This window comes from Puma concolor, chromosome B4 (genome assembly GCF_028749965.1).
Source record: "Puma concolor isolate L17-30 chromosome B4, mPumCon1.1.hap2, whole genome shotgun sequence".
NCBI classification, from domain to species: Eukaryota; Metazoa; Chordata; class Mammalia; order Carnivora; family Felidae; genus Puma; species Puma concolor.
In genome coordinates this window covers 48,832,316-48,848,772 of record NC_141673.1, presented here as the reverse complement: position 1 = coordinate 48,848,772, position 16,457 = coordinate 48,832,316, and the positions used below count along the sequence as shown (strand labels likewise).

Genomic DNA, 16,457 nt, shown 5'->3' with positions numbered 1-16,457 from the left:
ATTTGTTTTGAACATTTAGAGTAACAATATCTTCTTTATTATAGCCATCAGCAAACAAGCCAGCATAGTCTAAGCTACACACTTAGCCGTACATAGGCCTAGATATCAGGAAAGAGGTGTTTAGTAAGGCTGTGAAATACAGGCATGTTGTTACATGGATGGCGGGAGAGATTTAGTAATTTTGATTATTGATACAAAAATCCAAAGAATTAGTAAAAAAAATTTTTTTTTAGAAAGATTCTTTTTTTTTAAAAAAAATTTTTTTTTAATGTTTATTTATTTTTGAGAAAGACAGAGACAGAATGCGAGTGGGTTAGGGGCAGAGAGAGAGGGAGACACAGAAGCTGAAGCAGGCTCCAGGCTCTGAGCTGTCAGCATAGAGCCCAACATGGGGCTCGAACTCACAAGCTGTGAGATCATGACCTGAGCTGAAGTCAGATGCTCAACCGACTGAGCCACCCAGGTGCCCCAGAATTAGTAAAATTCTTAAGAGAGGTCACTGAAAGAAGTTCGGTTAAAAAAAATATATACTTTTTTTTTAATGTTTTATTTATTTTTGAGACAGAAAGAGAGACAGAGCACGAGCAGGGGAGGGGCAGAGAGAGAGGGAGATGCAGAATCGGAACTAGGCTCCAGGCTCTGAGCTGTCAGCACAGAGCCCGACGTGGGGCTCGAACTCACGAACTGTGAGATCATGACTTGAGCCGAAGTCGGATGCTCAACCGACTGAGCCACCCAGGCGCCCCCCCTTTTTTTTTTTTTTTTCATGTTTGTTTATTTTTGAGAGAGACAGACTGAGTGTGAACAGGGGAGGGGCAGAGAGTGAGGGAGACACAGAATCTGAAGCAGGCTCCAGGCTCTGAGCTGTCAGCACAGAGCCCGACGCGGGGCTCAAACCCACAAAGAGTGAGATCGTGACCTGAGCCGAGGTCAGACACTTAACCAACTGAGCCACCCAGGTGTCCCTATTGTTGTTATTTCTTACGTTATCTTTACTTTTTTTCCCTTCCAAAGCACTGATTTTATGGATACAGATGTACCCTCTAGACTTAGTATTTAATAGAGCTGTTACTTCTGTAGGCCACTAGATGGTATAGAGAGCAAGTTCTTCATTCAGTAGGTACGTAAATGTTTTCTATACCAGGTTCTGTTTGGCACTGGAGTGGTTGTCAAGGTAGATATAGATATGGTCCCTGCCCTCATGGGGAGACACATCATCAGCAATGAGGTAATTAAGACATTTAACAAATGTTGTAGAAAAAAAATACAGGTTCTTGAGAGCAAACATATGTGATCTGAAAATTGAATCCAATTAAAGAAAGCTTAACATGTACACAGACTTCATGTTTGGATAATTTTATTCCTTACAAATGATTTAAGTAGAACTATGACCCATTAAACTTGCAGACTTTGTTACAGTTGTTTCAGAATTCTAGTTAAATGATTTTTAAAGTCCTTGTTTTTTCTTTCTACCCTGGGACACTGCCTTGTTATTAAAGCAACAGAGGATATTTTCTTTTTTCTTTTTGTTATTCCTATCCTATATTCTCTTCTAAAAATTCTATTAAAAATCTACTGTTTTGCAGGCTGAGTTCCTACTTGTGAAAGCTTTTGGTAGGGGCAGGGTTTTTCCTTGTTTTTAGCTTACCTGATATGAGAATGGTATAGTCCTCATTTGGTGTCATTATTCACCCGCCTGTGAAGGCAGTTAAAGGAAAGTGCGTCTGACTTCCATCCATCTTTTTTTCTTTTGGGCTTAATAAATTGAGGAACTAAGGCTATATTCTAGGCTCTGTACTAGACAGTTTACGTGGTACCAGCTCAGCAGCCTCACATTCCATTTATAGATGGGAAAGATAAGCTTGAAGGTTTCAAATAACTTGTTTAAGATTCCATAGCTAATAATTGTCTGTTTGGAAACAGAAATTGTCTCAGGAAAACCAATGGCCATGGCTGTGTTCAATAAAACTTTATTTGTAAAAATAGATGGGTAGTGGGCCATACTTTGTCAACCCATACAAGAGAAGATACCTGCTGAGACTTTCATCTTTTTTGTGATATATCCCCATATTCTAAATTTAGTGCAATAGGGGCACCCGGGTGGCTCAGTCAGTTAAGCGTCCGACTTTAGCTTAGGTCATGATCTCACAGTTTGTGAGTTTGAGTTCCGCATCGGGCTCTGTGCTGACAGCTCAGATCCTGGAGCCTGCTTCAGATTCTGTGTCTTCCTCTCTCTCTGCCCCTCCCCAACTTGTGCTCTGTCTCTCTCTCAGAAATAAACATTAAAAAAAAAAATTTAGACTTAGTGCACTAAAATGCTAGTTAATTGAAGTATACAGTTTATTAGGTTACCTTATTAGAGATCATATTCTAGCTTCATATGTAATTTTAACCTGAATGTTAATAGAACCCTTGTTAAGAATCATTAACTGCAACTTGTCAATTTTGCTTTTACTACTATCCTAACATCACTGTGAAAAAGTCTTTTGACCTCAGTGTTTATAAAATAATATACTTTGTTTTTTTACAAATGATAGAAGTATTAGAGATTATTTAATCCAAACTCTCATAGATGAAGTGGCTGCGGCCTTTATGGCTTTAAATATGTCCAAGGTTAAATAGCTGTTTAGTGGCAAATCTAGAAGAAGAATGTATCCTGGGGTGCCTGGGTGGCTCGGTTGGTAAAGGGCCCAACTCTTGGTTTTCACTCAGGTCTTGATCTCATTATTTGTGAGTTTGATCCCCGCCTCAGGCTCTGCACTGACAGTGTGCAGCCTGCTTGGGATTCTTTGTCTTGCCCTCTGCCCCTCTTCTGCTCGCTCACTCTCTTTCTCTCTCAAAAATAAATAAACCTTAGAAGAAAAGAATGTTTGTTTCCTGATTCTTAGACCAATGTATTTTTTCTGTCTAGCCTTCTGTTTTGTATATGTTCCTATTCTTAGCACTGACAGTAAATATGGGACTAATGGTCTTATTAGGGTTCTTATACTATAAAATGAGAAACCACATGAGCTGATACAGAATTTAAAAAATAAATTTAAAAAATTATGTCTGAAAGCTCTTCCAAAGAAATTATTATCAAAGTTCATTAAAAAATAAATCTTGGGGCGCCTGGGTGGCGCAGTCGGTTAAGCGTCCGACTTCAGCCAGGTCACGATCTCGCGGTCCGTGAGTTCGAGCCCCGCGTCAGGCTCTGGGCTGATGGCTCAGAGCCTGGAGCCTGTTTCCGATTCTGTGTCTCCCTCTCTCTCTGCCCCTCCCCCGTTCATGCTCTGTCTCTCTCTGTCCCAAAAATAAATAAACGTTGAAAAAAAAAATTAAAAAAAAAAAAATAAATCTCAAGAAAATTATAAAATCTCATAATTGTCATGTGGGTTGTAGCTACTACTGTTCTACCAATCTGAAGATCTAAAGAGATTAAGACATTTTTATAACTCTTAAAGTACGTATAACTCAGATAAGAAACATGTATAGAAAACTATGTTTTGTGTAATCTTATGTGTAAAAGTATATAGTATTCAATATGTAAGTAGGAAAGGTAATTAAAAGTGGAAGTACTTTTCTTCTTGTGGTATTGACAGAAGCCTTATCAAAAAAGGATGAGTAGGACTTAAAAACTGTTAAGTTATTCCAGCGAGAGAGGTAAAGTGTGTAAGGTGAACTGTCAAGTTTGGTTTAGAAAAAAGGGTAGATCTGGCCGATTGTTCATATTGAGGGTGGGGGGAGCAGTGTCTAGTTGGAAGATAAGATGAAAGTGTTAATATGGCCCTACTCTGTGTGCCTTGAATGCCAAGGGGATTTGGCTTTTTCCTTTATGTGATGGGGTTTTGAACTGGGAACATAATATATTAATAACCCAGAATCTTAATCTAGTATCATTGTGTAGGGTGGATTTAAGATGGAAATAGGACTATAGGGATGAGCCAGGAAGCTGTTACAGAGGCCAACAGGTAATGTACTTCAAGTAACTTTTTTTTCCCCCCCTATTTTAGGATCTCGATGCTGGTGTAAGTGAACATTCAGGTGATTGGTTGGATCAGGATTCAGTTTCAGATCAATTCAGTGTAGAATTTGAAGTTGAGTCTCTCGATTCAGAAGATTATAGCCTTAGTGAAGAAGGACAAGAACTCTCAGATGAAGATGATGAGGTAGTTTTATTTCTCTATAGTCTGAATTTCTTAAATATTTTCTGTATTCATTGATGCTATTTGAAATTATAATGTATTCTGATTTCACTTTATCTTTGACTCTTGTTCAAACTGGAATATTTTGTGGACTTCAGGCTTTTGTAGTTCTTTGATTTATACTCTTGTAACTATAAATGTCAAAAAGTCAACAGTTCTTAATGAATGTTCTTATAAAAGTCTTATTTAAAAAAAAAAAAAATTCCCCTCTTTGGGATGCCTGGCTGGCTCAGTGGGTGGAGCATGCAACTCTTGATCTCTGGGTCATGATTTCAAGCCCCATGTTTTGGGGTAGAGTTTACTTAATAAAGTTAAATTTTAAAATTGCCCTCTTTTTAATATTAATTTACTTGAAAAAAAATTTTTTAATGTTTATTTTTTGAGAGAGAGACAGAATGCAGGTGGTGGGGAGGCGGGCAGAGAGAGAGTGAGACACAGAAACCAAAGCAGGCTCCAGGCTCTGAGCTGTCAGCACAGAGCCCAATGTGGGGCTTGAACTCACGAACTATGAGATCATGATCTGAGCCAAAGTCAGACGCTTAACCAACTGAGCCACCCAGACGCCCCTCATTTTTATAAAAGTAAAGTATGCACACAGTTAAAGTCACTGGAGGTGACCACCTTCAACATTTCTGGCTGTTTCACAGTTATTTAATATCCCCATATTTATAAAATAAAAATGCTTATACTGAATTTTTTGCCTTATTCATTTTAATCATCCTGTTGCCTTTTTACCATAGTGGGTGAGGATTTCATGGTCCTTCATTTTTCCCCCTCTATTTCATTCAACCTCTGTCTCAGAGGTTCTCATCTATAGTAGTACATGCTATTTGTTAGGACTTACCACTAAGAAGCCTTCCTGGTTAAGGAAAAAAGGTGATAAATTGATGTTGATGGATTTATTTTATTAGGTATATCGAGTAACTGTGTATCAGGCAGGGGAGAGTGATACAGATTCATTTGAAGAAGATCCTGAAATTTCCTTAGCTGTAAGTATACATCTGTTTTTTTAAGGAATCAAAACATTGAGGTTAACATTAGAAAAATATGCCTAGTCTACTTCCTGACATGAGGTAATTTCTATAAAGCTAAAATCCTTTTTAAAAAGTTTTAAAGCATTTTTTTCTTTTACTTGTTGTGTTGGAATCTGTTACTACATTTTTTAGGGGTTTTTTGGTGCTAGGATATGAACATTTAAAGAATTTTTTATTGAAAATTTCAAGCATGTACAGCATAGAGAGTAGTATAATGTTATTTCTAGTGTATTTATCACCGAGCTGTAATAGTTACAAACATTTTTCCCATCATGTTGATTTGTACTAGAGAATGTGGTAGGTAGGGTTTGCCATTTAAGAATTCAGGACGTTCACATTTCATGCTTCATAGGGTTCCTGGGGTATTGGAAGTTGGGTTTTTTACTGTATATTAAAGCTTTAGTTTTTTTTTAATGTTTGTTTGTTTAGAGAGAAAGCAATAAGGGGAGGAGAGGAGAGAGAATCTCAAGCAGTCTCTGCACTGTTAGTGTGGAGCCCGATGCGGGGCTCAGTCCCATGAACTGTGAGATCATGACCTGAGCTGAAATCAAGAGTTGGCTGCTTAACCGACTGAACCACTCAGACGCACTGCTTTATTTATTTATTTATTTTTAATGTTTATTTTGACAGAGAGAGAACATGAGCAGAGGAGAGGCAGAGAGAGGGAGACAGAGAATCCCACACAGGCTCCGCACTGCCAGTGCAGGGCCTGACACGGGGCTCAAACTTATGCACTGTGAGCTTGAATTGACCTGATCTGAAATCAAGAGTTGGGTGCTTAACCGACGGAGTCACCCCAGTGCCTGTAACTTTGTTCTTTTTTATAAAACAATTTTTTTTAATGTTTATTTTTGAGAGAGAGTGAGTGCAAGTGGGGCAGGGGCAAAGAGAGAAGGGGACACAATCCGAAGCAGGCTCCAGGCTCCGAGCTGTCAGCACAGAGCCTGACACAGCGCTCGAACTCACAAACTGAAATCATGACCTGAGCCAAAGTTGGACAGACGCCCAACCCACTGAGCCACCCAGGTGCCCCTAATTTTGTTCTTAATGCCTTTAGTTGTATTTGAATAGGAAATCTTATTTTTCTTGGCTGAGTTGGAAACTATTATCTAAATGCAAAAAAGGTGAAATTGTGAAATTCAAAAAAAAAATTTTTTTTTTGCTGTAATAGAAAATAATTCAAGTAACTAGTTTACTTACTTTATGCCAGACATAGATCCTGCAGTTTATTGGGGTCTTTGAAGCACTTTCTCCCACATGTTATAAAACTTTTGTCTTTGGTTTTATCAGTTGGGTAGCAACGTACATTGAGAACTCAAACTAATGTACAATAGTGAACAGTCTCCATCCCTACTGCTGAGGTCTTAGGCATTTGTGAGGCAACTTAAAAATGGTTATATTGGGGCACCTGGGTGGCTCAGTCAGTTAAGCATCTCTTGATGTCAGCCCAGGTCATGATCTCACAGTTTGTGAGTTTGAGCCCTGTGTCAGCTCCGAGGGCTCTGCACTGACAGCACGGAACCTTCCCTCCCCCCCCCCCCAAATAAATAGACAGTTTTTAAAAAATGGTTATATTATTCATGGCAAGTTTTACATGTATGTTGTCCTCAGGCAAGAAACATGCTTCAGTTAAGATAGTGGAATAAGAATATGTTCGTTAAAAGAGCCTGGGGGATTTAAAGGGGGTTTGTTTTCCAAATTGCATGATGGTGGAAAGGTTGGGAAATAAGTTGAGATATGGGAGAAGCAATAAGCAGTTACAGAGGTGAGAACACAGAAAAGCATAGTTAAATAAGGGGCATACATTTTGGATAGTGACAAGGATGACAGATTTTAGGTGGCCGTGATTGCCGAGAATGTTTTAGCATTTCCTTTGTGGATGAAATGAGGGAAACTCCCTTGAGCCCAGGTTTTAGAGCACTTCCAAGGCAGTCTTAGTCAGTGGCTCATTGGGCAGTGGTTTCGTCTAGATTGATTGGTAGACATTGGGCCTAGGGTTGAGCCTTTAAGAGAGTGAAGTGGGTACAGGCCTCATTTCAGAGTAAAAGACTACATCACACTTGCTTCACCTAGATGAACCAGCTGTATCTGTGTCCCCAGATAACTTTATTGGTACGTGGTTAAGATCATGGTGAATACATTTTTTGTTTTACGATTCTTCAGCATAGTTTGCCTGAAAAAAATAGATACTTTATGTGTGTTGTTATAATCTCATGCTTGAGGAAAGATTGTTACATGTTGAATGTTTTATATAAAACATAAAATGCTGAAAATTGAACTCTGATAGATTTTATTTCAGACATACTGAAGTTGCTAGAGTTGGCTATGAGTAGTTGTTAAAGGGTTACAGAAACGAACTCTTTTTTCATTGAAGGACTATTGGAAGTGTACTTCGTGCAATGAAATGAATCCTCCTCTTCCACCTCATTGCAACAGATGTTGGGCTCTTCGTGAGAATTGGCTTCCTGAAGATAAAGGGAAAGATAAAGGGAAAATGCCTGAGAAAGCCAAAGTGGAAAACTCAACACAAGTAGAAGAGGGCTTTGATGTCCCTGATTGTAAAAAAACTACAGTGAATGATTCCAGGGAATCATGTGCTGAGGAAAATGATGATAAAATCACACAGGCCTCCCAATCCCAAGAAAGTGAGGACTATTCTCAGCCATCAACTTCTAACAGCATCATTCATAGCAGCCAAGAAGATGTCAAAGAGTTTGAGAGGGAAGAAACACAAGACAAAGAAGAAATCATGGAATCTAGTTTTCCCCATAATGCCATTGAACCTTGTGTGATTTGCCAGGGTCGACCTAAAAATGGTTGCATTGTTCATGGCAAAACAGGACATCTTATGGCATGCTTTACTTGTGCAAAAAAGCTAAAGAAGAGGAATAAGCCCTGTCCAGTATGTAGACAACCAATTCAAATGATTGTGCTAACTTATTTCCCCTAGTGGACATGTCTATAAAAGTAGAATTCTATATTTCTAACTATATAACCCTAAAAATTTAGACAACATGAAATTTTTTTTTATACATATCAAAGTGAGAAAGTATCTCCGTACATGTAGATTTATTTCTTCTCTAGTATAATTTACTTTGGGAATGGGAATAGTAAATACTTCCTTTTAGAAAAATTTCACTTCTGTTTATATTCTCTGTTTGGGTTTTAACGTAATTCGAGTTCGATATGTAGGTCATCCTTAACCCCGCTACTCATATTTTAAATGATCCCCACTTTGTTAAAATTTAGAGACGTATCTGATTTAAAAAAATAGAAGTACATTAAATGTAAGTTATGTACATTCAGGGTATGGAATGCAGTGATTATGCTACTTAGAAAACATTCAGATCTGCAGATGGTTTCATTTGCCATGCCTATCCATTAAATTGTCTAAATTTTTAGGTTTAGTATACATAAATTATTTATTGATTTACAAATAAAAATACTAAATGTTTGATTAAGCATTGTTTCAAGAGTGTGATTATTGGATCTTACAATTTTTCTGTAATGAGCTTTGTTAAAATAGAAATTATACTTGAATATCCTCTATTTGGGTAATCAAAGGTACAAGTCTGAATGTGCTTCTATTTTTGGAATGGCCATCACTGCTGTTGTGTCAGTACACATATTAATGGACTGCTTAATGTAGTTGGGAGCATCCAAGGCAACGAATAAGACCCAGCTTCAGAGAATGACGTTACATGGTTTAGTAGGGCCAGGACATGCTGTTTTCTCCCTCCTGTTCACTTGTGTTATCACATGGCAGGTTGGCTTAAGTGGTTTCTCAACAAGTGATGGTGAATGTTCTGGAAGGGTATAGCTGGGGCTGGGAAGGGAGTGGGGTAACCACCTTGCTACCTGTCAGCATGAAAGCTCCTTGTAATTACCTGTCATGTCTCTGCATCATCTCTGAAACTAAATTCCATGAGGCCAAGATCCTTTTCTTGATTGTGAGTGACACAGATATATAGGTGTTTGATAATAATTTGAGTCAGTCACATCATTGGAACCTGTCTTGTAAAGCAGAAGTCCACAGGCTCCAAAGTCAGACCAGGGTTAGCTGTCATCATTAAGTGCACTTTTTAATTTTTAATTTTTAAATTTATTTTGAAAGAATGTGTGTGAGCCCACCTGTATGTGGGGGAGGGGCAGAGAGAGAGAATCCAAGCTGTCAGTGTGGATCCCCATGCAGGGCTTGAACCCATAAACCACAAGATCATGACCTGAGCCCAAATCAAGAGTTGGACGCTGAACCAACTGAGCCACCCAGGTGCCCCATTTGTTAATTTTGAGTTTTTTTTTTTTTTTTTAAATTTTTTTTTTCAACGTTTATTTATTTTTGGGACAGAGACAGAGCATGAACGGGGGAGGGGCAGAGAGCGAGGGAGACACAGAATCGGAAACAGACTCCAGGCTCTGAGCCATCAGCCCAGAGCCCGACGCGGGGCTCGAACTCACGGACCGCGAGATCATGACCTGGCTGAAGTCGGACGCTTAACCGACTGCGCCACCCAGGCGCCCCTAATTTTGAGTTTTAATGAGTGTTTTGAAGATACTGGTTAGTGTGTAGATGTCTGTTGGTTTAGGGTGATAACTGGAAGTTGTCATGGCATTGTGAAAAGCTTGTAGTTGTACTTGGTCATTGTTTGGGTTTTGAACTGGGTTTGATTTCATCTTTACAAAAAAGTGTTTATTTTAAGAAAATGCCATCTGCTTAAAATTTTTTGGCCATGTTATCTGTCATAGAGCCAGCTTTCTGTTCTATATAGTAGGGAATTTTTGACATCTAAAAATACTTTAAAAAGATAAATATTTTAGTGCAGCAGCACACAGGTGCTTAGAAGTGTTGAATATGTTTAATTATAAATGGGACCGTTAACATGAAAATAAAAACAGAAAACAAGAGCAGTCTCAAGTGACAAGCAGATGAGACTCCCCACAATGTACACATTAAAATAATATATTGAATGAGGGAACTACAATTGATTATTTTTAGGAGAGGGATGATCCTAAAACATACTTGAATTTTTATTGCTGTCTTTTAAAGCTCTTCTTTAAAGATTCATGTTTTAAAAAATTAATAGGGGTGCTTGGGTGGCTCAGTTGAGCATCTGACTTTGGCTCAGGTCAGGATCTCATGGTTTGTGAGTTCGAGCCCCATATCCGGCTCTCTGCTGTCAGCGTGGAGCGCACTTCAGCTCCTTTGTCCCCCTCTCTCTGTACCTCCCCCACACATGCTCTCAAAAGAAGACATTTAAAAAATAATTAAATAAATTGACCGACATCTTCCTTTCATCTCGTTTTAGTCCCACAGATTTGTCTTCAGAATATGACTGTTTAGATGTCCTAACAAGCTTATTACAATAGCTCACATTACAAATTACAAAATTTCAATCCTTTCTATTGTTGTTACTGTCATGTTAGATGAATTCCATTTAAACATCTCTCAGTTAAATTTTAGTACTTTTATGTGTTAATTTGGTTCACACCTTCCCAGTTGACACCCTACCCTGCATTATTAGCCCTTCTTCAAGATCACAGTAAAATCAATCAAATTGACTTCACTGGCTTTGGTGTCCCCTATATTTGGTGCCTTTATAGATATTTACAGATAGCTTCATGTTTCCCTGATTTGAAGTCAGAAAAAACTTAATTCTATTTCTTGTTGGATATTATCTCAAATGTATTGCGTGTTCATTTAGACTTTTAGACTTCTCTGTGAAACAGCTTTCTCTTCCCCACCATTGTCTTAAACCCTTTTGGTGCAAAAGTTCATTTCCATCTTCTCGCATGACTTATTTTTATCCTAGTAGAGTGGGAAGGGCTAAATTCAAATAGCAGATCTGGTACTTGCTTGCTTTGTAACCTGAGAATTACAAATACATGGAGCTTAGGATAGGGTCTGGGTAGGTAGTAAGGACTTATAAATGGTAGCTTTTAATAATATTTTTCTTGTAGCCAATTGTGACCATAACCGTGCCAAAACCCAGCTAAAGTAGCCTTGAATTAACCACATCTTTTTTCTCCCCTACATTGTCTCAGTTCTGAGGTACTTTGTTCACACTTAAGTTTACATGTTGCTTTGTACCTTCTCTCCAAAAGCAGGTTGTAATATCCATTTGTATCTCTTTCTTCCCCCCAGGTACCGAATATAATGCATTGAATATAATGCATTGCGTGCACAGTAGGCATTCAGTAAAGGATGGTGATTGGCAAGGAAAATAGCCGTGTAGTTTTCTGAAATTTACAAGAGGGGAAAAGACAGTTTTAAAAAACATCCTGAAAAAATATTGTCAGCAATATTGCAATAAATTACTTCAATGGCAAAAGAAACATTCTGAGAACACCGTGGTCTTCAAAAGTTGATACGGTATCAGAATTGTACCAGAATTGGTAAAGCTTTGCTTAAAATATCCCTCTATGTAAAAGTTCTTCCACCTTTTCTCGCATTTATTTCCTTCTTTTTTAAGAGGTATGTGGGGGCGCCTGGGTGGCTCAGTCAGTTAAGGGTCCAACTGCAGTTCACGTCATGATCTTGCAGTGAGTTCGAGCCCCACATCAGGTTCTGTACTGACAGCTCAGAATCTGCAACCTGCTTCAGATTCTGTGTCTCCCTCTCTCTCTTCCCCTCCCCGGCTCACACTCTGTCTCTGCCTCTCTTTCTCAAAAATAAACATTTAAACACATTAAAAAACAGAGGCATGTGAGACCAAATCTCTTTAGTTAAGCACTTTTCTAACCACCAGGTGGAAGCATAGCTCCAGGAGCTCTCTGAAGGCCTCCATTAACAGAAGGTAGACCCTTAACAGAGTGGACAGAGCCCTCCCGGAACAGATTGCTGGGCTGGAGAGCAGAGACGTGAGTTGTGAGTTCTGCTCTCGGTTGTTAAAACACAAACTTCCCATCTTGGTCCTAAAGTCCTTCACTATTCATCCTTCAGAACTCCCGTGTCCTTGGTCAATGAGGGAAAACCATTTTTAAATTAACTTTGACTTAACCAGGTGTTATTTCAACATAAACTCTGTAAATGTTTAATGAATACGTAAGAAGGTGTAACAACTGCCTTTGTAAACTGGTGTTTCTAAAATTTGAGGTTCTGTTTAAATCATTTACTTTTCTTATAAAAAAATAGAAAACTTCTAAATAAATAGAAAATTTTAGGTGTGCCTGGGTGGCTCAGTTTGTTAAGCATCTGACTTGGGCTCAGGTCATGATCGCACAGTTCATGAGTTCAAGCCCCATGTCAGGCTTTGTGCTGACAGCGTGGAGCCTGGAGCCCACTTCTGGAGTTCTGTATCTTCCCTTCTCTCCCTGCCCCTCCCCCACTCACTTATAAATATTAAAAATTTTTTCTTTTAATAGAAAATTTCAAAAAAAGGTGGGGGGGGGGTGGTGCTCCTGGATGGCTCAGTCAGTTAAATGTCTGACTACAGCTCAGGTCATGATCTCATGGTTCGTGAGTTGGAGCCCCACGTCAGGGTCCGGGCCGTGGAGCCTGCCTCGGATTCTGTGTCTCCCTTGCTCTCTCTCTCTGCCCCTTCCCTGCATTCTCTCTCTCTCTCCCTCTCTCAGAAAATGAATAAAACATTAAAAAAATTTAGAAAAATAAATAGAATATTTCAAAAATGAAGTAGGAAGAAAAGCACATAATTCTGCCATCCAAAAAATGGACTGATCACTTTTTTCTTTTTCCCCTATGTCTAATATTTTAAAAATTAGCTCATTTTAAAATTGTACCTTGCTTTTGGGGGGTAGTGGGAAGTAATGGACCCTCTAAGGAGCTGCAAATTCTGAAATCTAGTGAAAATATTCCAGGGAACTTCTGCCAAAGGGTTCCTATTATAATGAATTCTCTTTAGAAAATAGAAAAACTGTTCCCAATTTGTTTTCTAATTTGAGATACTTGTCACTTTTTTGAAATTGGTACCACTAAACTAGCCATTTCCTACTCACCTATGTCTCTATTGTTTACATGTTTCAGAGGGCAAACTTGGGTCCAGCCTCTCTGTCCTTGGCTAGAAATTTGACATCAGGGGTTACAGTGATTAGGGTTAGGGACTCATTTTCCAGTTCCTATAGGGGGCAAATCTTTGTTTATAACTACGCTCTGTGCTTCAAAAGCACTTTGAATTCAAAATTTATTACTCTGGACAAAAGACTTCCCCCTACATCAGCATTTCCCAAAATGTGTTTGGTGATCAAGGAATTTAAGTTCAGAAGGATGGTACTAGGCTAAATTATTTCAAGAAATGGTTCCCTGGCTATGTTTGGAAAATCCATTTCTTTCCTGCATGATTTCTCATTAATGTGCATTCTTAATTTTGCAGGTTTTTTTTTTTTTTTAATCACAAGGCACATTTTTCATCTATCATCTTCCCCATGGTAAAAAGTAATTTGGAATATGTATAATAGGATGGGTATACATCATATCATATATATAAACCATCCTGGGGTGACGGGGTTTTGAAGAGTTGCAATATTCTTGCTTCATAAAAAGGTCATTAAGTTTGGTCTTTCCCAGGCTTTGTCTGGTGGTAATCAGTTCTGTCCAGTATGTGGACTTTGTTACACTTGCAGATTTGTTTTTAAGGTAAGGTAATGAAAAGAAACCGTATTTTTTGCTTACATGAATATTCTTTATTGAGTCAGAAATACTCAAATTTACTGAACTCAGAGGTAGTCTTGGCTCTACCCAATAAACTTGTGTTAGACAATTTTTGCAAGTCTTTAATTACAGTGCAGAAAGTCACTGAGAAAACATAAAATTAGCTGTGAAACATCTGATAAAAGGCTACGGAGTAGTTCATATGCTAAAGTAGGATAAAATGTTTTGTGAGCAATAGAGTATCTGCTTATTAGTGATATAATGTAAAGTCTCTAATGAAGTTTAACTCTTTCCCTAAACTTCTTAGTTATTGTGAGGGTATGTGTGTGTGTTTTGTTTGTTTTCACTCTTTTAGGTGGGAGGTGGGTAGAAAATGATTTTTAAAAGTCATGAGGAAGATATAAAGGATTGGTCATAAAATAGATAACTATATTGTCCCTGCAGAATAAAAACCAAACTTCTCAATTAGCAGCTAGCCCTGTTGCAATGAGACAATATACTGTGCTCATTTTTTCTGGATTCCTTAGGAAAATATATTTCCAGCCCGGTATCAGTTATTTTTACTCTCTAAAGGTAGAGGTAACTTCTTACAACATTTTAAAAAACATTACAAATAAAATTCTATTCTGGAGCAAAACACAACATTGATTTCTTAGACTTTCAGAAATGCTGAGAGGAGGCTTTTAACATTTCTGATACATCCAACAGCTGAAGGCTAAATGTGATAATTAAGCCCCAGAATCAACCTTGACACTTATCTGCAGGGACTTACCATTTCTCTAAAATATTCCCCTCCATTTAGATTCATTCATGTTTTTATCATAATTTAAGTAGATACATGAAAGAAACCTTTGTTACCTTCATGAGATTCCTTAAATATTATTAAATGCTCATTCTAGCTAACCAGTGATTGTTTTCAGGTCAATTCTGTTTATACCTGGGGGAAGGGACCTGGTCTTTAATAAGGTATATTATACTGCTTTCAAAATATTTATGCCACCTACTGTTAATTATCCTTTCTCTGCCTGGGCAAGTAACAAAAAAATGCATCAAAATATGGCATTTTCATACCACTGCTTTTGATAGTCACAGACTCAAGCAGGAGCCTTCATTTTACAGGTAAGGAAACTATGTGGGGTGGGTTTGAATTCAGATTCTTGCTTTCTAATTAAAATTTCACTCCCATATTCTTTCTTTTCTCTCTCTCAAAAATCCTCACCATGTTGATTTCTCCATAAACAGAATTATACCCGAACTCAGAACCTGGGGATTATAATCACCAGTCTAAGAGGGTAAAGAGACAGTACGGAAGGTGTCATACAGGGAGATTTGGGGCTCTGGTCTTAGTTGGAATGTCATGGCTGTTTCTCCTCTTGGACATTTAACTTGGTTAGTGGAGAGTGTAGCTGGGATTGAGTCATACTAAACTCTCACTACAAAGTTTACTTTTGAGCACAGCCATTGCTGCAAAATATATACCCCGAATGTACTCTGTGTTGAAGGTTTGGTTTAGATTTGTTTAGAGAGTATTTTACTTGTTTTACTTGTCTTTAAATGATTTTAAGTTTGATTCTGATGAAATTTCTGATTTTAAAAACATTATTTCCTTAAGAAATTTACACTAAGGCTCATGAACCACATCACATTTTGGTTTATGTCCCTTTGAAAATTGGTATCTTGGAAAAGCTATGACTCCAAAGGTCTGCTTGAAAAATAAGGCTTGATGGTAAATCGAATTTTATGTGCTTTGTAGAAATCCAAAATCATTTTCTGCAATACATACTTTCAAGTATATAATAAATTACTGTTTATTTAAATAAAAATGACCCAGATATTCAAGTTATTACCAGATTTTATAAGTGATAAAAAGACTACAAATTCTGTTTAGATTAACAAGTATGATTGTGTACATGTGAATAAGCTTGGCACAAGAATAGCTCCTATGTGCCCATGTGTCTCCCATTCACTTGTGGTTCTCATGCATTCACCATATACCAAACCCAACCAGTGTAGTTTCATTTTCAGATCCTATAGAACTTCCAATTGAAAGACGAAGGCAACTCACAGTCCATGAGCAATACACAGCACTTAGAAACCTGCCCACGGAGTTGCTATTTTGTGATGTCCCCCCCCACCCTTAATTCTTATATATAATATTTTAAGATGGGTTAACTCTCATGATAGTAGACAACAGTTGCTTCAAAATGAGTACTAATGGTAAAAATTTTGTTTTCTAATTGAAAAAAGGTAGCTTGTGTTAACAGGTAACATGTTTACTATGAACCTTAGGATAAATGCGAAGCGTAGTAAAAACACCATACTTGAATTTATTTGTTGACATGTATTTGAAAACACTCTTCTCTCAGTGTTACTACTGAGCTGGAGATTGCCAAAGCATTGGACCTCATTTGACAAAATGACTCAAAGCCCAACAGTTTCTGAGAGAGACTGGGAGTAGCAGGTTTGTGGAACTCTTCACTCATTCATTCAGTTTCTGCTATGTACTGAGCTCTGAGGATATAAAAATGAATTTTCCCAAACAAATTAAATACACTCTGGCCTCAGAGCTCACATTCTATTAGGGAAAATCATACATGAAAGTACAAGATCATAATACAGTTGTAAATTCAATAA

General features: G+C 37.9%; 1 protein-coding gene across 9 annotated transcripts in view; it reads left to right on the top strand.

The window, feature by feature from the left end:
• MDM2 (MDM2 proto-oncogene) overlaps positions 1–12,378 on the top strand; it is a 30,708-nt gene extending 18,330 nt beyond the window's left edge. For 7 of the 9 annotated variants that reach the window (XM_086712867.1, XM_025927046.2, XM_025927048.2 and 4 more), the window contains 3 exons: positions 3,993–4,148; positions 5,096–5,173; positions 7,593–8,679. In XM_086712867.1, coding sequence (XP_086568993.1) covers positions 3,993–4,148; positions 5,096–5,173; positions 7,593–8,168 — 810 coding nt within the window. In that variant the 3' untranslated portion in view covers positions 8,169–8,679. Of the gene's footprint in view, positions 1–3,992; positions 4,149–5,095; positions 5,174–7,592; positions 8,680–11,360 lie in introns of those variants that run through there. The other 2 variants (XR_015253500.1, XM_086712864.1) reach the window with 2 other exon arrangements.
• The last annotated feature ends 4,079 nt before the right edge of the window (positions 12,379–16,457 follow it).